At 37.9% G+C, this 21,509-nt stretch overlaps 1 protein-coding gene across 1 annotated transcript in view; it reads right to left on the bottom strand.

The window, feature by feature from the left end:
* ZC3H6 (zinc finger CCCH-type containing 6) overlaps positions 1-1,675 on the bottom strand; it is a 77,997-nt gene extending 76,322 nt beyond the window's left edge. Inside the window, exon 1 of the mRNA XM_074209286.1 lies at positions 1,411-1,675. Within this exon, the coding sequence (XP_074065387.1) occupies positions 1,411-1,496 (86 nt within the window). The 5' untranslated portion in view covers positions 1,497-1,675. The remainder of the gene's footprint in view (positions 1-1,410) is intronic.
* Between the last annotated feature and the right edge of the window lie 19,834 nt (positions 1,676-21,509).

Below are 21,509 nucleotides of genomic sequence, written 5' to 3'. Positions count from 1 at the left end.
CTGGGATGGCTAGAAACTGAAGGTCGGGTGCCATTAGTTAAATAAATGTGGGTACTTTCTATTTAGTGCAGAACAATTTTCTTATTCTGGATTTCAAAATGAATGTTCTAAAATCACAATTACATACAAAATTTTGCTCTAATGTCCCTTTAATATTTAAATATTTCAGAAGTGACAAAACTGTGCTGATATTTTGTCTAAATATTAAGATTTTATTACATCTTAAGTCTGCAGCCTTAAAAAATGAAAAGATATACTTACTTTGAAGGAAAAACTTTACAAAAATTGATAAAAATCAGAGGCCAAGATAAGAGTCATACTCCATGAACAGGCTAACTTTGAGATTTTGGAAGAAAAGTTTTGGGCCTTCTTACAGGGTTCCCTGGTTATGCTAACTATGTAGGCTTGCTAGTCTCAACAAGGTTTTAATAGAAAACAATGTTTGGAATTTTTTTTTTTTTTGGCGTGGTGATGATTTAGCCCTTCCTAAAAGCAAAACTTTAGTGTACATTTTGGGGCACCCTGATGTCACAGAAAATATGTAAAAGCCATTAATATTAAATGGTTTCAAATATCTAAAACTGAGCATTTCCTCATTTAACTTCGAGGTTTCTTTTTTTCTTTCTTTTTTTTTTTTAAAAAGCTTTAGGTCTTGGCCACAGCTAACAGAGGAGGGAGCTGCAACCGCTTCATGTAAGAAAAAAGAGTGCTCAGAAGAGGGAGACACACAAAAGTGCTTGTCATCTAACCAGGGAAATGATGACTGGGGTGTGCATGTTGGGACGGGAGGGGGGTGGGGGTGGCAAAGCAAAACGTCAGTCAGACCCTAATCTGCATAAAAATGATCTCGTGAAATCAGAAGGCTGCAAATCCGATGAGAAAACCATCAGGTTAAATATAGAACACGAAACCTTAGTTGAGAGGTAGGGAGGAAAAAAAAAAGAAAAAAAGAAAAAACCTGAAACAAAGCTTTCTCTAGCACCACCAAACGAAGCTTGCAATAAGGTGGAATTCTCGTGGAAGGTTTCGAGGGGAAGGAAAGGGAGGGGAAGGAGTGCTTGTCATGGAATTGATGGAACCAAAAAAAAAATGTTTAAATCATGCAAAATGTAACTGCGACCGTTCCCCAACTCCCCTCCCCACACCGATCCAAAACCCAACTCACTTTTACACACCCGAGATGAAGGTGTGCTTTTTTTTGTTTGTTTACCAGCTACTCCCCCCCCCCCCAGCCCTCACCCCGTTCCCCACCCCCCACCCAACACAGGCTGAAGAAAACGCAGCAAACATTCCGGTACTAGGCACATGAGGATGAGGACTATTATTATTGAACCACAGACACATTATTATTATCGGACAGAAAGAGAGAGAGAGAGAAAGAGAGAGAGAGAAGAATTAGGGTTACTCGACCTTTCGTCCCCTGCATGTTCAGAGTCTGTCATGTTTTTGTCAAGAACGGGGTTGGGGGGGTTGGAGAAAAGGCTCTCAAAGGCCATGAGGCTGGTGGAGGAGGTGGTGGAGGAGGTGGTGATGGTGGAGGTGGTGGTGGAGGGATGAGCAGCAGGAGGTGGCGAGGAGGACGCTGCCCTGTGGCCACGACCAGAGCCCCTCGCGCGCACACGCCCTGCTGCTGCTGCTGCCTGACAGAGAGAGAGACACACACACTTGGGCTCGGTGATCGCCACCTGCTCTCGGCCGCCGCGGGGACTCGGTGGTGAGAGATGATGAAGTGGTAAAAACTCACGGTTACTTAGTGAGCCACACAGAGACACAGAGACTTTTCCAGTCTATTAACAATCACAGCAGAAAGATGGGGCTCTAACTGCGAACACGGGGCAGTGGCCCCCCTCGCTGCCGGGCGCTGCTGGCGCTGCCGCGTTAGTCTCTATCCGCCGCTGCTGGCCGAGGCTTGGGGGCGAGCGGCTGGCGTGGAGGAACACGGGGATTTGGATAGCGGCCGTGGCGGTGATTTCTTCTCACCAACATGGCGGCGCCCGAGTTAGGCAGCTCGACAAAATGGCGCCGGCGCCCGCACTCGGGGAGGAGGGGGTGGGGTGGGGGAGAGGGGCGGGAGGATCCCTCCGCGCGCGGCGCGGCCCTCGCTCCGCTGCCTCCGCTCCGCCGGGGCGCGGGCACACGCGCGGGCACACGCGCACACACACACACACACGCACACGCGGGCCCGGGCCCCGCTGGGAAGCGGCCTCGGCGGGCGGGAGCGGCCTGCGGAGAGCGCCGGCCATTGGGGAGCGCCGCCTGCCAGTCATCCTCGGGGCGGGGCCTCCTTTTCCCTCCCCCCCCCGGTAGCGGGGGGGGGGCGTGGAGGAGGCGGGACGTGGACATGGCGGCTCCGGGGTGGGTGCGGCGGGGGGGGAGGGGAGAGCCAGCGGCTGCCCCCTCCGCCGGGGTGGAGGCGGCGCAGGGATATCTCCGGGCGGGGCCGAGAGTGGGGCGTCACGTGCCGCCCGGGGCCGGGACGGAGCCGGAGGAGAAGGCGGGGAGGAGGGGCGAGGCCGCCGCCTCCCCCACCCCTCCCCGTCCCAGCCCGGCTCGGCCGCCGCCTCCCCCGGGCCTCTCCTCCGAGGGGCCCGTAGCTTCCAGTTGCAGCCAGGCCTGAGGCCCAGGAAATGGAGGCGCCCGAACTGCACCCTCCCTCTCCCCGCCTCCTCTGTTTTCCTTCTCCGGTTATTTTGTGGAGGATTGAATGTTTCATTCTTCTTTTCTTTTGTTGAGAAAAGGCCTCACCTTTTCCCTGAAAGTTACTCTTTGCTTATACTCCACTAAACTAGGGCAAAGTTTTTGTGTTTTCAAATACCCAATCCCGTTTATTTAGCACTTGGAAGCTCGCAGAGTGCCTCTCGGGTCATCTCACTTAGCATTTGTATGGTTGTGGATTGACTGTGAGAGACGGAGCGCCACGAAATTCTGCTTACAACCCCCCTGGTTAAACTACTAGATGATGATGGTTATTTTTTTTTTTTTTGGCTGGCTCTCAAGATCATGCTCTGCGTATGATGCAATCTTTAGAAGTTGTTTTCCACCTGATGAAATCATCATAAGTATCACACTTAGATTCCTTTGTGTTTTTGTTGTTGCTCAATCAATTTTTCAGTCTGACCTTTATGTCTACTGATGTGGAATTTAGCAACGTCTTTTGCCTTCAGAATAAGTAGACAGCCTCCCCTCCCCCTCAAATTACTTCTAATTTGTGTCTGGTTCCTTCTTTAATATTGAAGGCAGGTGGCTTGTTTTTTTTATTCGGCAGACCCCTGCAAAAAAAAAAACTTTAAAAGATTTGAAAAGGTCTCTGCTAAACTACGTGATCTCAGAATTTTATTGTAGCCTTTTACTCCTTTAAACTGCTAAGCCTCACTGATTTCTCTACTTTTGGGGGAGGGGTGGCAATGAGAAGTCTACACGGAATTTCTCAACTTCTTATCCCCAGCTACTAGTTTCTTTTGTGTTTCATCTTGATAGGCTCAGAGGTTACAATGTGTATAGTGATGTGAGAGTAAATAATCAGAATGCAATGAGTTCCGGGACTTTCACTTTAGTCTTTGTGAAGGATACATAGTAACTAGAAAAATGTAGCCGCTTTTTTGTAAATTGCATTTCCAATACTATGCTCCTTCTGGGTTACTTTTGGGCACAGGAGGCCTCAGACAAGTATTACCTGTGTGACCCTGGTTGCCTCCCATCCAAGAGCCATCTCCAGTTGTCCTGATTCATATTCACTGGATCCAGATGGCTCGGGAGGAGAAAGTGAGGTTAATGACTTAGCACAGCACCCCCTCACTCAAGTCTAAATCATGTGCTTGCCATGGCATCATTTCCCCGATGCAACGGTTTTCTTTGAAAATGAAGAATAAAATGAAGAACAAAAAAAGTAACAAAACAAAAAATTAGTAAATTGTGAGTTTTTTTCATTAGTTGAGTATTTTCTCTTGTAATCATTCTTGAAAGAAAATTATACAGATGGTCCTCATAGTTTGGTACAATGTTCTTTCAAAGGGTTATATTTTCCAACTGGAACTACAATATATTTGGCAATTTGTGCTCCCTACAAAACCTCGAATCAACCAAGTCACCAGTGTGACCAAAAATAAAGATTATGGTTTAGGGAATCTTATTGAAGTCAAGATTAAATTCAAACTCTGACAAACTTACTGATATATGCTAGGCAAATCACTCAAACTCAGGGCTCTAGGAAACTTTGTTTATTAAGAAAGATTTTATTTTGAGTTTTGCAATTTTCCCCCAATCTTGCTTCCCTCCCCCACTGCCCACAAAAAAAGGCAGTCTGTTAGTCTTTACATTGTTTCCATGGTATACATTCATCTAAGTTGAATGTGATGAGAGAGAAATCATATCCTTAAGGGAAAAAAAATAAAGTACAAGAGATAGCAAAATTACATAATAAGATAATGGGTTTTTATTTTAAATTAAAGGTAATAGTCTTTGGTCTTTGTTCAAACTACACAATTCTTTCTCTGGATACAGATGGTATTCTCCATCACAGAGAGCCACAAATTGTCCTTGATTGTTGCACTGTTGTCCATTAAGGTTGCTCATCACCCCCATGTTGCTGTTAGGATATACAATGTTTTTCTGGTTCTGCTCATCTCATTCAGCATCAGTTCATGCAAATCCTTCTAAGAAACTCTTAAGAATGTGAAGTGAACCATAGTTGCTGATCAAGTATTTCATATAGAGATGTAAAAATAAATGATTTTAAAAAGGGAATTTCCTCCCTGGGGATTCCCTTAAAATTAAATTACAGATCATTCCTCAATCCATCTGAAAAGTAAAAACATCTTCTCCCTTCCCCCAACAGATTATAAATACTTGGAGAAAAAAGTCAATAAATATTAAGTGCCTACTATGTTTATTGTGCTAAGAACTGGGGATACAAAAAAAGTTTCTCAAGGAATTTACAATGTAAGGGGAGGAAGGGAGAGAACATGCAAACATAGAAAAAGCAAGATATATAAATAGGCACTGTAATAAGAGAAGATTGGGGAAGGTTCTTATAGGCGGTAGGATTTTAATTGTAACTGGAACTTAAGTCAGGGAAGTTAGTAGTTGAAGCAGCAAGAATGGAGGGAGAAAGTGTTCCAGGCTTGGGGGACAGAGTAAAGTAGACAGAAAAAATGCCTGGAGTCTTACTCATGGAACAGGGTCTGTGTCACTTCTCAAAGTTATTCTATGAGTGCAGCTGGGGGGGGGGGGGGGCGTGCAGTGGATAGAGCACTGGACTTGGAGTAAGGAAGACAACTTTAAATTCTACCTCAAAACTAGTTGTAGTTATGATCCTGGCAAACTCAACACCTGTTTGCTTTGTTTCTCCATTTGCAAACTGGATAGATTGTTGTGGGAATAAAATGAGATACATTTTTAAAAAATGAATTGTTTTAATATCTTCCTTACCTTTCCACCCCAACTCCTGTGATCCTATTACATATATAGTCAATCAAAATGAATTTCTATATGAGCTACATAATTAAAATAAATTTCCATATTGACCATGTAAAACAATTGTTTTATTCTACATTGTGAATTCTTCACCTGTCAGGAGGCATATAGTAAGCACTATTTTTAACTACTATTGTTATTAATCCTTCCTTAGCACCATCTCTTAAAATCTGTAATCTTCAAGATTCAGCTCTAGAACCCCTATCTATACAAGGACTTTCTGATCTCAAGGCTTCCACTGCCATTCATTGCTTCAAAATCATCTTGTACCTATGTTGAATTTTTATGGGTGTATATGTATTGTGTAAGAGATTTCTTCATTAGTCCCGGTTGCTGAGTTCAGCACAATAGTATTTCTATCAAATTTTTATTGCGAAATAAATTTTATTGCAAAATAAATTTTTGTGAACAAATTTTATTGTTCATTCGTCAATTCATGATCATCCTCTCATATTCCCTTCTTTGTCATTCGAGGTTATATTTGTTAAGTGCTTTGTAAACAGCCTCTTAGGTAATAAGTGTTAGTTGTTCTCTCGGGCTACGTTTTCAGTCTCCTAAACCAATCACTTTGCCCTATCATATTCCAAGCTCTCCAGCAAAATCCTCCCTGAGGCCCTTTTCTGGCTAGTGACTACTTTCCCTGGAATTTTATTTCAGAGAAGCCTCAATCACTCTCTTTTCTGGCCACTTCCTCTTCAGCCTTCTCCACAACAACCCTATATATAACCTTCACTCATTTATCCAAAGCAGAACTCATTGTTTTTTCCCTTAAACCTCCTTTCCTTCTGAACTTCACCATTCCTGTTGAAAGTACCACAGGTGCCTTCCATCCAGGTTTGCAACCTGTGTCATCCTTTCCCCATTATCATTCACCTAATATAACCAAATAAATTGTCATTTCTAATCTCTACAGCATCTTTTCACTCAGACACCATCCCAATCTCTCCATCACAAACTTTCCATCCTAGTTCAGGCTGGACTATAGTAATAATTTCCTTATTTACCTCCATTTAACTTCTCATTTCTATCCAATCTCCATATAACAATGGTGAGTGAATTTCCTGAAGTGCAAGTCTGATTGTTACTACCCTATTTAGTTAAAGCTATGGTTTCTCAAGTATCAAACAAAATTCCTTTTATATTTAGAGCCCTTCACAACCCAGACTCTATCTTTCCAGCTCAGTTACACATTTAGTCTTCTTTGTGTCACCTATGTTGCAGTAAAACTTGTGGTCTCACTATTATTCCTTCAGAACAATTCATCTTTCCATGCTTTGATACAATAATTGTTTGTTGAATAAGCTAATAAAAGTCAAAACACATTACAGTCAATGCCATGATTATGATAATGATACTAATAGTATTTATACAGTATTTCACAGGTGCCAGGTCTAGCCATCTGCTTAGATGGATTTTTTTTTTAGTGGAGTATGGCTGCTGGGCATGCTTAGAACCATAGGTGAGAGTTGGGTGACACCAAAGGTTTGAGAGCAGCCCTGAAAAGGGTTCTGGAAGCCCTCACCAGAGCTGTTAGTTCTCCCTATACACCCCATACAACACCTGTAAACCATTATCATATGCTTATTAATTATCATAGTGCAGTATATCTAGCAGTTGCTCTTTGTAGATAATAAATGCCGAGTAAAAAGCCCCCATAATTTAATATGGTAGCATTTTTCAAGTTTTACATTTATACTCATTTTATTTTGCTCATAGTGACTCTTTAAGAGATTCCAAAGTATTATTAAATAGTATATTCAGCATATAAAATATAATTTTAGGTGTTTTAAACAATTTCATTCTAGTGTATGAATAACTGGATCTTGTGAAGCCTCTAGACTGGACAAATACTGTTCTCTTAACACAACCTCTTACACAACAGTCCCTAACAAAATAGAAGTTTGGCTAATATTTGTGACTTATAAATAGATTATTTTCATTCTGTTGCAACTCTTCTCTTACCTTTGCCCTAATCCTGATCCCAGGTTTCATTATTTTCACCTTCCCTTTTAATCTTTCACACTTTCCTCTCTTACATTTTTTCTCTCGACTCCCTTAACTATATGGATTTCACTCTTTTTCCTGTTTTTCCTCTTATTTCCCTTTTGAGTTTAATGTATTTCTATGCCAAGATTTGAGTGTGTAAGCAGAGTTCATAAGTGTCTGCAATCTTCTTTATCTGGTTCAGGTGAAAGTGAAATTCATGGGATATCCATTGCTTCCATCCTTTCCATCATATTTGGATACCATTCTTATTATGCACCTCTAATATGATAATGATTTTCTTTACCTAACTCATCTTTGATTTCCCAGTAGAATCCCCTATCCCTTCTATATTTGTCCTTTCTTGAGATCATCAGAAATGAACAAAAACATCTACAGGGCCTCATTCTTGTTTACTTTTCTCTATGATCCTTAAATATATTCAGCTTCTGAGAATTAATTTGCTTCTTATCCTCCCATTAGCTTGTAAACAATTCATCTCCTCATGTTTCCTTCCAAATATACACATAGGTTTACATTTCTGTTTGTCTTGACTCCTGTATTTCCATTTCAAAATGTCTACTCATTTTTGACTTATTCATCAAAAATGTTTAGAAGCACCTCAATTTCATTAAAGGTCCATTCCCCTCTACCCCCAGACTCCTCTCTTAACCCTTTCATACTTAAGTTTACATTCTTCTTTTTAAACTTCTTTTGCCTATTTGTAATTCTGTATCTAAACTCTTATCTGCTTAAAGTAACTGGTGCACATGTCAATTGATGTACTGATGTAGCTCTTTGATATTTGAACTTATTTTGTCTTCTCTATCTACCATGTTCTCCTATGTTTTTTTATTTTAGGTAAAATCAGTGGTAATTCAGTGGATTCTTTTTCTGTTTTTACATTGCCCTTGGCTTTGAATTCTGGGCAGTTTTCATTTATAATTTCTCAAAATATGCTATTCAAAGGTTCTTTTTTTTTTTTTTTTTTTTTTTGGTTTTTGCAAGGCAATGGGGTTAAGTGGCTTGCCCAAGGCCACACAGTTAGGTAATTATTAAGTGTCTGAGACCGAATTTGAACCCAGGTACTCCTGACTCCAGGGCCGGTGCTTTATCCACTGCACCACCTAGCAGCCCAGTTTGATAGTTCTTAGATTATCTTTCCTTGATTTATTTTCTAGGTCAGTGGATTTTGGTATTATATTTCTAATCCTCATCCCCACCACCAATTTTTAAATTTTGTTTTAATATTTTGTTGTTATTTCATTGGTTCATTATTAGTTAGAACTTGGAACTTTTTTTTTGGTTATAAAAATCATTCTTTCCTCCCTGCCAATTGTATTTTTGATTTTTGATTTCATTTTTTTAGGTACTCTTGTAGTGCTGGTGGCTAGAATTTTTTTCTTTGAGGCTTTAATTATACTTTTTGTAGCGTTGTTCTCTTTTAATTGGTGATCTTTTGGGATGCCTTCCTTCCTGGGGATTTACCTTCAGGTCATCTTTTATTCAAAGGTATTTCTGCATAGTTTGAGGGGTTTCCCTTGATTTTCTTATTTCAGGAGCTTCTGTAAATTGAGGAGTCTGTGCTTGGTTCAAACTCTACTCTTGCACTACTGAATGGCATGGACAGGGCTTGCCTGATCTTGGAGACCAAGACTAGGATCTATTAAAGAACTCTGGAACTGTTCCTGCTCTGGACTCTGCCTATGGCCTTTATTTTACCACAGTTTCAGTGTTCAACCTATCTTAGACTGCTTAGGTCCGAGATCAGGGGGTGCTGCTGCTTCCACCTGGGCTCAGCCTAAGGCCTCCCTCTTGCCACAGGGGTCTGGGGCTGTTCCTGTTTTTGAAATGGCTGGGGTGGGGGGGTTTCCTCTTTATTTTGGGCACAAGGGCTTCTTTCATGCTGGACTTTGCCTAGAACCTTCTTTTTTGTACTAGGGTTTCCAGATTGCCTCCAACATAGGATTATGCCTGTTTTGGGGTTGGTTATCCCAGCAGGATCTTTGCCAAGTGCCCCATGTCTGCTACTGAGCTAGAGAAACAGTGGAACTTTCTAGTTCCTCTTGAACTGCTTTGTGGAGAACTCTGACCTCTCCTGGCTGATTTACTTTCAGATTCTAAATCCATATTATTATATCCCTCCATTGGCGTTTAGGGTGATCCAGTTTATATAGGAGAAAAACAACCACAATGGTCTGGGTGGAGATGTAATCCCTTTATCAAGATTGCTGGAGGTGGCTCACATGATCAAATCATGTTCTCAGGGGGAAACTGAAGATTTATAGGCCACCTCATCACTTACATGTCTACCAATTAGAGTTGATTTTTCCTGTTAGGGGCATTCCCTTTAATATATATATTTAAGTGTCTACATTAAGTTTTTTGATTATGAAGAAAAGTCACTAATCAATTTATTGATAATTAGCTAGCCTAATTAAGACATCAGTTATTAATTACCCAGAAATTGTTTGTTTTTTCATTCATCCCAATTGAAAACCTACTTTCTCCTTTGAGAGGAAATTTAAATTTAAAGTAGTAATATAAGTCTGAAGAACTGTATAGATCCTGAGGAAAGGTGATGCTTTCTGAAGAGTTAATAGATGTTTTCATGATTGTTTATGTACTCAAGGATGAATGAGCTATTTTGTATTCCATGTCTGGGGAACTGTAAATTCCTAAACAGATTTTGTTCAATAATCTCCCATTTAAAGGGCATATATTTTAATTCCAGGATTTTTACATTTTAATTTATATTTATTTTTTACTAAAAATATAATTATTTGTTATGTAAGTTGCTACAAATGTATTTGCAGTAAATTATATATTGTGAATTATAATTCACTATAATTTTTTTTTACTGTTGCTACAAATTATGACTTATAAAGGATGTCTGATCTCCTTTGGAGAGTATGCCTATCAGTAGAACCTCTGTGTCAAAATTTATGGACTTTTAATTCACTTCTTAAAAAGTAGAGTGATTTCATAGCAGCCCTGTTTGTGGCAGCAAAGAATTGGAAATTGAGTGAATGTCCATCAATTTGGGGAATGGCTAAATAAACTGTGGTATATGTATGTGATGGAACACTATTGTTCTATTAGAAACCAGGAAGGATGGGAATTCAGGGAAGCCTGGAAGGATTTTCATGAACTGATGCTGAGTGAGATGAGTAGAACCAGAACACTGTACATCCTAACAGTAACACGGGGGTGATGATCAACCTTAAAGACTTGCTCATTCCATCAGTGCAACAATAAGTCACAATTTGGGGATATCTGTGATGAAGAATACCATCTGTATCCAGAGTTTGAACAAAGACCAGGGATTTAAAAAATTAAAAAAAAATTATCTTATTATGTAATTTTGCTATGTCTTATACTTTTTTTTCCTTATGGATATGATTTCTCTCTTATCACATTCAACTTAGATCAATGTATACCATGGAAACAATGTAATAAACTAACAGAATGCCTTCTTGGGGGGGGGGAGTGAGATTAGGGGGGGAAAATTGTAAAATTCAAAATAAATAAATTTAAAAAAGAAAAGTAGAGTGATTCCAGATAACCTGAAACAAGTCACAGCTTTACTAAGAATTAGTTAATATGCCTCTCATTAAATTGTGGCTCTCTCAAAGGTTCTACAACCTTTAAAACATTTACTACTTCTATATTTTTCCCATCTTTTGCAAACTTCTGAATGTAAAGTGAAACTTCAAGTTGTTTGATTTGCATTTCTTTTATTATTAGTAGTTTGGAGCAATATTTCAAATCACTGTTTATAGTTTAAGAATCTCCTTTTGAGAACTGGTTGTTCACATCTTTTGGAGCATGATTGTAATGGAGTGTCACCAATTGAATGAAACAATAAACATTAAGAATGAAAAATACAGATATTAAGTGGGAACATTAAATGGGAACCTGAATTGATGTAAAGTAAGCAAAACAAGAAAATGGTATCAACAATGAATATAACAAGAAAAAATAGAACAAAAGTAATATTTATACTGTGTAAACATAATGATCACATAATAATCAAGTTTGACTCTAAAAAAGAGAAATGAAAATATAATTCTCTCCCTTCTTAGCATGAGTAGGTTTATTATAGGTTTGGAACATTTCATGTAAGTTGCTGAGCTGCTATTTTTTGTTTGTTTGTTTTAAACAGTGACTTTCTGGGGAAGCAATGGGAGAAGGGAATATTTGGGAATGAAGATGATATAAAAACAAAGTTATCAATTTTAAATTCTATATCAAAATAAGATATTATAATTATAATAAAATTAAATTGTGAACAAAATTTCCCTAAGTTCAAAATACTCAGACTTTACTGAACTCTTTTTTTCCCTGATGAAAAGAATATTTCAAATTATACTATTTCTCATGAGTTGGAGATTATATGTACATATATGTATAATATGCATATCTTATATACACAATTATAAATATGATTAGTGTGTCTCTGTTCTATCAGCATCACTCATAAAAATAAATTTGAAAATAGGTTATTTCCTGTTCCTTCTACATATCATAAATGATTTAACTATGCTGTATGTTATTATTATTATTTTTTTAGTTTTTGCAAGGCAATGGGGTTAAGTGGCTTGCCCAAGTCCACACAGTTAGGTAATTATTAAGTGTCTGAGGCCAGATTTGCACTCAGATACTCCTGGCTCCAGGGCTGGTGCTTTATCCACTGCGCCACCTAGCCACCCCTGCTGCATGTTATTATTAAAGAGGATGAATTTGAATAAAATAAACTTATTCAGTTAGGGTAAGTTTCTTATTCTCTATAACTTCAAGAAAGTTTCTCATTGGATTCAGTATGTTGAGGAAATTTTCCTTTGAAACCTAGGATATAAATTACAATTGAGGTAAATCAAACACTCATCTTCTAAGATAGCTCTCAATAGTGTTGTAATGATTCTGCATTTCCTAATATAGCACTAATCAATAGATCTCACAATTTTTGGCAGCATTTGACTTTCTAAAAGTTTGTTGTCTAAAATTTTAGGGGTCAAAATATGATTGCTCAAAAGGAAAACTATTTTCAAGGCATTTTGTTAGGTATTGAAATCACCTTAAAGGGAATTTAGAGGTCACCAACTCCAACCCCTTTATTTTAAAGATGAAGAAACTGAGGCATCCAGGGGGTATGATTTGTCTAAATCATATGGCCACTACACTGGTCCAAATGTACATCAGATGAAATACCTTTGGGGATGGCGAGGAAAGAGACATTCAACCTCTCTCCTATGGGTTTAGTCACAGAAAGCAAAGAGAAGCTAATGAAAGAAATAGTGTTAATAAGTATTTATACTTTCCTCCCCTTCCAAATACCTTGTTCTGATGAAATGAAAGAGAACCACTTCTTTGGATGAGTAAAAATTGGACATGTGTATAGTTTCATTAAATGAGTTTGGCAGGGTGGGCAAATTCAAGCTGGAGCCAGAAGTACAGAAGAAATTGTGAAACCTAGTCTCTAAAGGGGAATCACACTTGATAGGGGAAGGAGGGGATCTCTCTCACACATCATTCCCTCCCCTCACCCCTATAAATTTTATTTTGAAATAAAAACTCAAGGAATAAGAAAAATTGAATTCAGCAAGAAGACATGCTCTGAAACAGCTGTAGAGAGACATTTGAGGGAGGAAGTAGCTGAAAGTGTGATCTCAGGCAACAGAGGGAGTCATATATAGTTCCGGGAAAGGTAACTGTCAGTCCATAGTCTAGCTGTAAAGAGGGATGGACCCTGAAGGCCCACCTGAGCAACTTTCTCAGCAAAGAAATTACACATAATGAGGAGTTTTATGAGGTGCTTGACTAGTAGGTAAAGAACCTCCAGGCTTCACAGAACTGGAAGTGAATAGTATTGGCCATCTATGTTGCCTATGAGCATGACTTACTGCCCTTGTATTCTAAACTTGGGCTTACTATTCTTGCAGTTGCCATGAGTAATTGTGGGACAGTGCACTTCAGGTTTATAGAGGGAATTTTTGGTAACTAGTGTAACTACTATGGCATTTTAGTAACTGTCTTTGCTATGAGTTAATCATATAGATTGATTGGAGTAGGAGGCACATTATTAGGTACGGAGGATGGGATTCTAGGTCAACACCAGAATCCAAAAGTAGTAGTCACTATTTTGTAGCATGTAGACCAGAGGGGGTGTTATATAGGTATACACTGAAAAATATTTATGAACAATTATCAAATATTTACTATAAAATGTATTAAAATTTCTTTCAGTTAAAATAAAGATCATAGCTAGCTAACTAGGTAGAGATAGACTGACGAATAGACTGCCAAAGTCTAATCAGCTTTCATGTATTTGGGGAAAGATAGTCTTTCATTTGAGAATTTTAATCTATCTGTGGATGTGGCCATATGCACATACCCACTGGTATTTTCTAGAGAGAGTTGAGAGCATTCTCAAATCCTGGATACTTGTCAGATCATTCATATCTCCTTTAGGATGAATAATTGCATCTTAGACACTGGGAATAATAACTCTTTTTGCTGGATGTACAAAATGGAAATAAGAAAATTGAAACTTTTTAAAGAAATTCAAAATGAGAGCTAAACACATTTCCCTAACCAAAGCCTTAAGAATGGATCTGAATTTTGGGATTGTGGTTAGGAGGAATCTGCACAGTCTTACAATGTTCCTGGGGAGCATGAAAAACCTGAAATTTCTGTGAATTAATTAATAGGATAGCTCATTCTTCCCTCAGGAGGATGAGATGCTGCTAAGAATCTAATAACATCCTTTGTAAGTAGGTGACTTCTATGTACATAAATGAATTCATACAAAATTGTTTATAATCATGCTCAAATGAACTGGATATTGCATCCACATAGACCACTACTCTCAAATCCTCTTTAAATCTTTGTGCAATTTGCTTGCTTTTTAGAGAACGCTCTATATTGAAGTGTGACCCCATATTAAATAATAAATCTGAGTAAAATTGGTTCGCTCTTTGAGGTAATATAAGTGACTATGAATCACCCTCGTAAGAACAGAAAAAAAATTTATAATGGCCTCACTAAATAATAGACTGTATCTTAGTTTCACAAATTCAGTATTTGGCCTGGCAGTGAAGCAGATGAATTCTGGGCAGAAATACTGTAATCTTTTCCCTTTTTCTATATTGAGACACGGGTTATAATCCTTTTCTTTTTCTCTATTGTTACAATTCTTCCTTTCAAGCAAACTGCTATAAGCAAGTAATATACCTAGCAAACAGACACTTTTTAAAATGGTTAAGCCTTCCCTTTATTAATTCTGTACTAATCTGCTATGTAAGCCTATCTAAACTAGGGTATCCAAGTTATTTTATCAGTTCTCCTAGTTTTAAATCATAAATTTCTTGTGACTTACCATGTATTTTTTTAAAAAAAAACTCTCAGTAAAACTTCATAATTTAAGTTTAATATATTCTTTTTAATTCCTCCAGACATGCACAGGAGCACAACTGGTGCCACCCTAACCCTTCCCCTAAGTCCTTCCTGCACAAGAGGTGGGCTACAAAACTTATAAGAGTTCTGCTCACCCTCTCCAGTCTGCTGAACTCAGCTGATCTTAGCTAATCAGGCTAGCTGTTTACTTGAAGCTATATTCCTCTTCTTCTCCCCTTTCCTTCCCCCACTTTTTAATTATCCTTGATGTTCTCACCAACCCAGCTTGTAGGTGTTTTTTTCTTTGCTTAAACTACTTAAAAAAAAACCAAAAAGAAAACATTCTTTCTTTACCATGTTGCCCCCCTAAAGACCTCTGTGAATTAACTTGTAACTTTTTGCAGTAACCTGTGAATTGAAATTTATGCCCTTATCCTCCTGAGTCAGAGCCTTTTAATTTTTTAATTGATAAATGAACCCCCACTGTTTCTTATAAGCCATCCCCCCTCCCCTGAGCAATTCTCCCAGCTACAGCAGTTTTTGAATCCCACCTATGACACCAGATATGTCAACCTGAATTAAAGAATTTGCCAAAACAGCAAACAACTAGTGTCTTTTAATCAATGCAAAGGAATTATCAACTGTGGCCTCCATGAATATAGGAGTATTCAAAGTACTGCAGAAGGGGAGCAGGGTTATAAATAAATTTCAAGTCTTAAGAAGGTTCTATAAGTTGTTTTGTATAACTGAAAGTCCAAAGAGAAGATTGGAGGGGACTATAGAGTGCTGATTTCTGATCTTTATTAAAATTGATTTCAATGGTTTTCTTTTAACTGGTTTCCATTGCCCTCAGGCAATTTGCAGCTCCAGGATCCGGTAAAATTAGCTGCATCCAACAATGTTTTAAAAATACCTATTGACTAATTGACTATGGGTCTAAAAATGGTATTTCTTGATCAAAGAATTTATTACTATTCTTACTATAATGCACTTCCTCTCTAAAATGAAGAGATTGGATTCTTAAGATCTCTAAGATTATTATAATTACTTGTTTGGATTTAAATAAGAAAGACATAGATAGCTCTTAGTCACAAGAAATATCTTAATAACTTATCATAGTCAATAAATTTATTAACCTTAAACTAAAGGATTTAGGGAAACCATATGCCAATCTATGATAGCTTCTCTCTTCTCTTTTGTTCATTAGGTGTGGGATAACTTGGCCAGGGCTGACTTGAATGGTTTCTGATTCTTGGGAACTAAGCTGTTTTATCCTCAGAAAGACAGAGACCTAACACCCTTTATAAAATATGAGTAAGCAAACCTCAGTTTCCTTTCAAAGCTCCTATCATTATTAGTAAACTAGATAAGAATGTACAGAAGTATTGCCATTCACAGGAGTTATTCTGGATTTATCACCAGTCATTTTAGCTGTTTCAGTCTACCTAATTCAAGCCATACTTCTTGTGAAAGTGGTCTAGTCTCAACAGGATGCCTCAGTTACTATTAATTCAAGGTTCTAAGATCTAATAATTATGTTTGTAGCAGGTATAACTGATATGTGCTAAATAGATGGGGACATCTATTTGGGTGTACTCCCCACGTGTAATGAATAGCTAGCTATTCAATGTAGCATTATATATTGCTGTAAAGGGGGTAACCACACTTTTAACAATGAGTACCTACACACAGCAAGATGGGTGAGGGGATAGAAGAAACCAGAAGAGCCCACCAAGGGAACCCCCTCCTTTCCCCACTCTTTTGTCCTGGTCTGCTGACTCATTAATAACACTGATTTACAGAATGATAGCTTCAGACTACAAATCTGTCTCTTCTTTTATTTCTCCTACTACAGCCTTGGTCTGATTTAGAGAACTGTCACCAGCAGTTCCACTTTGTTTGTGGCTTAAGGAGAATCTTCTTCCAGGCTCATTTTCTTCCAATTCTATTTCCTAAAGCTATTTTGCACAAACCAAGTTTAGCTTACTAAGGTTTTTGTTTGTTTTACTTTATCTTTGGGATAAATTGTAACACAAGAAGGTGGACAGAAAACCCAAGCTAAATGGCAATAAAATGTTGAATACTTTGAAAATAGGCAGGACATTATTTTTCCTGTGAAAACACTCGAGGTGGGGGAAGGAGGGGAATTAACACAATAGTTTCTTTTATAGTTTAGAATCATGAACTGAGGGAAACCATGTGTGAAGGGGTAGTCTCACAAAACCAGGTCCATTTAGTACCTCATTGTTTTTTGTCTCACAGTATCAGTCATATTGAATGGCAATCAACTAGTCATCAAGAAATAAGTGGAATTAAAAGTATCTTGCCACATAGTTTTAAAATGGGGAACATGCTCAGAATCCTTAAATTCGGCTTCTTCTTCCCTCTTCTCTCTGAACTTTGAAAAACAATACCAGAAGCTTACACACAGTTTATGACCTAAGAGCCAGGAGGATTCTGGAAAAGTATTTCCATTTTCCTGGTTACCCTGACCCAAGACTAGATTCAGGAGAAGCTTACACACAGTTTATGACCTAAGAGCCAGGAGGATTCTGGAAAAGTATTTCCATTTTCCTGGTTACCCTGACCCAAGACTAGATTCAGGATTAAATGTGAACAGTCATGCAATTTTAAACACAATAGCAACAGTCTTTTAAGATTTAGTGTTGTTTGAGAGCTCAAGGGAATAGAAAGAGAGCCAAATAGTATTTAAATATGAGCACACATTTTAGTGATAATATATATATGTATATATATATATACATATATATATGTGTGTATATATATATACATATATATATAGTCCCCCACTGGTACAAACAAAAAGGATGCAAGAACATATGTGCTGCTGAATTTCACTGCTATCCTTCCCTACAATTCTCAGTAGTCTATTATAGTTTCTGAGTGTTTATCAGAAAAATCTTATGATTTCCCACAATTATAGGCTAAACTCAATGACAGCAGGGGCTTGAATATATATATATATAAAATCGACATTTATGTAGTACTTTAAAGCTTTCCATGATGTTTTTTTCTAAATGATCATAATTGATCTTCATAATTTCTATTTTGAGGTATGTTCATTTGACAAAAAAAGATACTGAGACTTAGGGAATATGTGATTTGCCTATCACATTGTCAAATAGCTAATGTTAAAGGCAGGCTTCAAACCTGAGAGGGTGGGAGAAGCCAGATGGGGAGGTTCTGAGTTCTATCTATCTTTCCTGAAACTGACTTTTTTCAGTCCTTAACCAGGTATCAGTGCTGATTAAAGTTCTCAGTTTGTCCTAGTGATGCAGAGAATAATGGGCATAGGGAATATTGAAATTAATTGGAAACAAATTTTGTAAATTTTTTTTGCATTGTTAAAAAAATAAATCTACTACAAGTAAATCTCCTCTATCACTGTGAAAATACCCCCATCTTGACCTCCAAGTCTGACCTGGGCCACATTCTCATTGGTAAAGCAAGCTAGATTACAAGGGGCACTGAAACATCATCTTGAGACCACCCAGCCCAGAATCTGAGACCCTTGACCCCTCCCCAAAAGGCAAACTCTCCAATTTGGGACTTGGGCAATTCCCAAGTCACCACCTTCCCATGGACCCTGAGGGGGCGGATTTAAGGAGATTCTGGTTGAGGCTCTGCCTCTTTTTACTTTCAGATTGCTGCTTGATCTTGCAGCTGGACTGTCAAGATTAATTAGCAATCCACATGGCTTTCTTTAATCTCTAAATTCTTTATTATTTCCTTTGTGTTGTGTAACTTCTCAATAAATCTCTATTTTCTTTTTAACACCTGCATTCCTGGGTCAAGGAGTGATTCTTCACTGGAAAACACCAAACCACTGCAACACTAATAGAGAAATACTTCCTATCCCACAACACCTTAGATAAATGGAGACAAGATTGCCATTAGGAGGTCCTAGCGAAGAAGAGAACAGACCATTTCATTCAACTAACAACACAACTGTGTTGACCAGAGGATATTTGCAACATTATAGCATTGAATGTTGTGAGTTGCTCTGGTCCTGTGTGTGATAACTAGTGCCAAGCATGTAGCGTTCACATAGGTGCCTTGGTGACATGTGTTTCTGATCTATGCTTCTTTATGCAGGTTTCCTGGGGACTGATAAATGCATGAATATTTCTTGGTTATATTTGTGTCCTTTCTCAATGATGTGATCATCTGTGGGAGAGTATATCCATTATATGTTAAAAAAAATTTTTGTCACCTAATTGATTATGCTATATCACCTTATTTGAAATAATATTTCCTTTATAAAATTTATATTTCCCAGGATATGCATTTCCTGGCTCCTGAACCCCACAATATGAGATATTCAAAGTATTGCCAGGTACAAGTTTCCTTATCTATAAATGGAGGAAGTTAAACTAGCTGAGCTCTATAATTCCTTCCAGGTCTAAATGTTATGATCCTATTAGAAACAGTGAAGGGAACCTATATGAGGAAAAGGCAAGCCCCCCAACTACCTTTAAATAATGCCCTAAAACAAATTCTGGAGTGGCAGAGGTCACAAAATGTTGGGAGAAAATAATTTTGCAGATCAAGACAACTTAGAAAATAAGCAAGAAAAGTCTGTTGCACCACATTGGACTGAGAGTGGAACATAGTCCAGTGTAGGCTGGGCCCCACCCAGACAAGACCCCAGGAAGCCAGGAATAAGCATTAGGAGACAGCAGCTGTTTCAAGGAGCTCTCAGCTCACAGATGGTAAGGGGGTTGAACAACTGATTAAAAGAGATTAATGGCACCAGGGACAGCATTCAGTTGCTTTGTCCACACTTGGATCTGGGTCCCGGTCCTGGGTGGTAGTCCCAGGGCAATCTATTCCCTTTTACCTTTATAGAGATAGACAATGGAGATGTCCTTGAACTTCTGGGGGATAACCTCCTCATGCCATATAACCTGGAAAATTTCATTCAGCTTTTTTTTTTTTAGTTTTTTTTTTTGTAAGGCAATGGGGTTAAGTGGCTTGCCCAAGGCCACACAGCTAGGTAATTAAGTGTCTGAGGCTGGATTTGAACTAGGGTACTCCTGACTCCAGGGCCAGTGCTCTATCCACTGTGCCACCTAGCCATCCCTCATTCAGCTTTTGAATGAGAAAATGATCCCCTACCTTGTAAATCTCAGCAAGAATAGAATCAGCACTAAATGCTTTGCATTGCTTGCAAAGAGCCTAATGGCTTCAAAATCTCTTCAAGTTGGAATACCAGAAAGAGCTCATGGAGACTGAATAAAAATTGAAACATACTTTTAACTTTATTTTTCTTGGGTTTTAATTTGGTTTTTGTTTTCTTTTACAACATGACTAATAATGGACATATGTTTTGCATGACTATACATGTAGAACCTACATCAAATTGCTTGCCTTCTCATTGAGGGATTGTGGGAAGGGAGGGAAAGAATTTGGAGCTCATTTTTTTTAAATGAATGCAGAAATTGCTTTTACTTAGTTGGGGAAAATAAAATGCTATGTAATTGAAAAAAAGAAATAGCAGTGAAAGTCTATACCCATTGATGTAGCTGGAAACCAGAGAAAATGTGAACATACTACAAGTCAAACCCTTGGTTCTGACTCTATATATGTGAACAAACAATTTAACCTTTTTGCTTCTTGCTTTCCACAATTTAGAACATGATGTGTATATATATATATATATATATATATATATATATATATATATGTACATATATATAATATATATACATACACACATATACAAAACCTATATGTGATTGCTTACCATTTCAGGAAGGGGGAAGTGCAGGAAGGGAGGGAGCAATAGAATTTGGAACTCAAAAACCTTATTTTTTTAATTTAATGTTATTTCAATTATATGTAGGGATAGTTTTCAACAGTCATTTGCTGTAAGATATTGAGTTCCACATTTTTCAACCTCCCTCTCTTCCTCCCCACACTGAAAGTGAGGAATCTGATATAGACCAAATATGCACAATCATGTTAAATATATTTCCACATTATTCATGTGGTGAAAGATGAATCAGAACAAAAGGAAAAAAATGAGAGGGGGGGAAAAAAAAGCAAATTTTATAAGGTGAAAATAGAATGCTTTAGTCTACATTCAGGAAAATAGAATGCTTAAGTCTACATTCAGACTCCAAACCTTTCTCTAGATGTGGATGGCATTTTCCATCACAAGTCCTTTAGAACTGTCTTTGTTCATTGTACTACTGAGAAAAGCTAAGTCTATCATAGCTGATTATCACAACTTGCTGTTAATGTGTACAATGTTCTCTTTGAAATTAAAAACTTTAAATAAAAATGTTTAAAAACTTGAAAAAAGTGATGTAGGGTTTCTATTGCTCAAGAGGATTTATGCTGTTAATAAATTATTCACATTATATTATATGTGGAAAGTATAAATAAAGAAGTTATAGTAATCACTTCAGCTTTCCTTGCAAATAACATGAACAATGAATTGCTAATATATATTGAAGAATCAATATTTTATATGATGATCCTTATTTTAATAGGAAACAGACTGTAATAGAAATTAGATAGCATTATGACTTTGGGTAAGTCACTTAAAATTTCAATCCAACTAGTGCCTCCTATGTATATAATACCGGGTTAGGAAAAATCCTTGTTCTAAAGGAATTCACAGTCTATTGGGA

Source organism: Macrotis lagotis, chromosome 1 (assembly GCF_037893015.1).
Source record: "Macrotis lagotis isolate mMagLag1 chromosome 1, bilby.v1.9.chrom.fasta, whole genome shotgun sequence".
Taxonomy (NCBI): Eukaryota; Metazoa; Chordata; class Mammalia; order Peramelemorphia; family Peramelidae; genus Macrotis; species Macrotis lagotis.
Note: the sequence above shows the minus strand (reverse complement) of the source record. Positions and strands in the feature narration are given on the sequence as shown.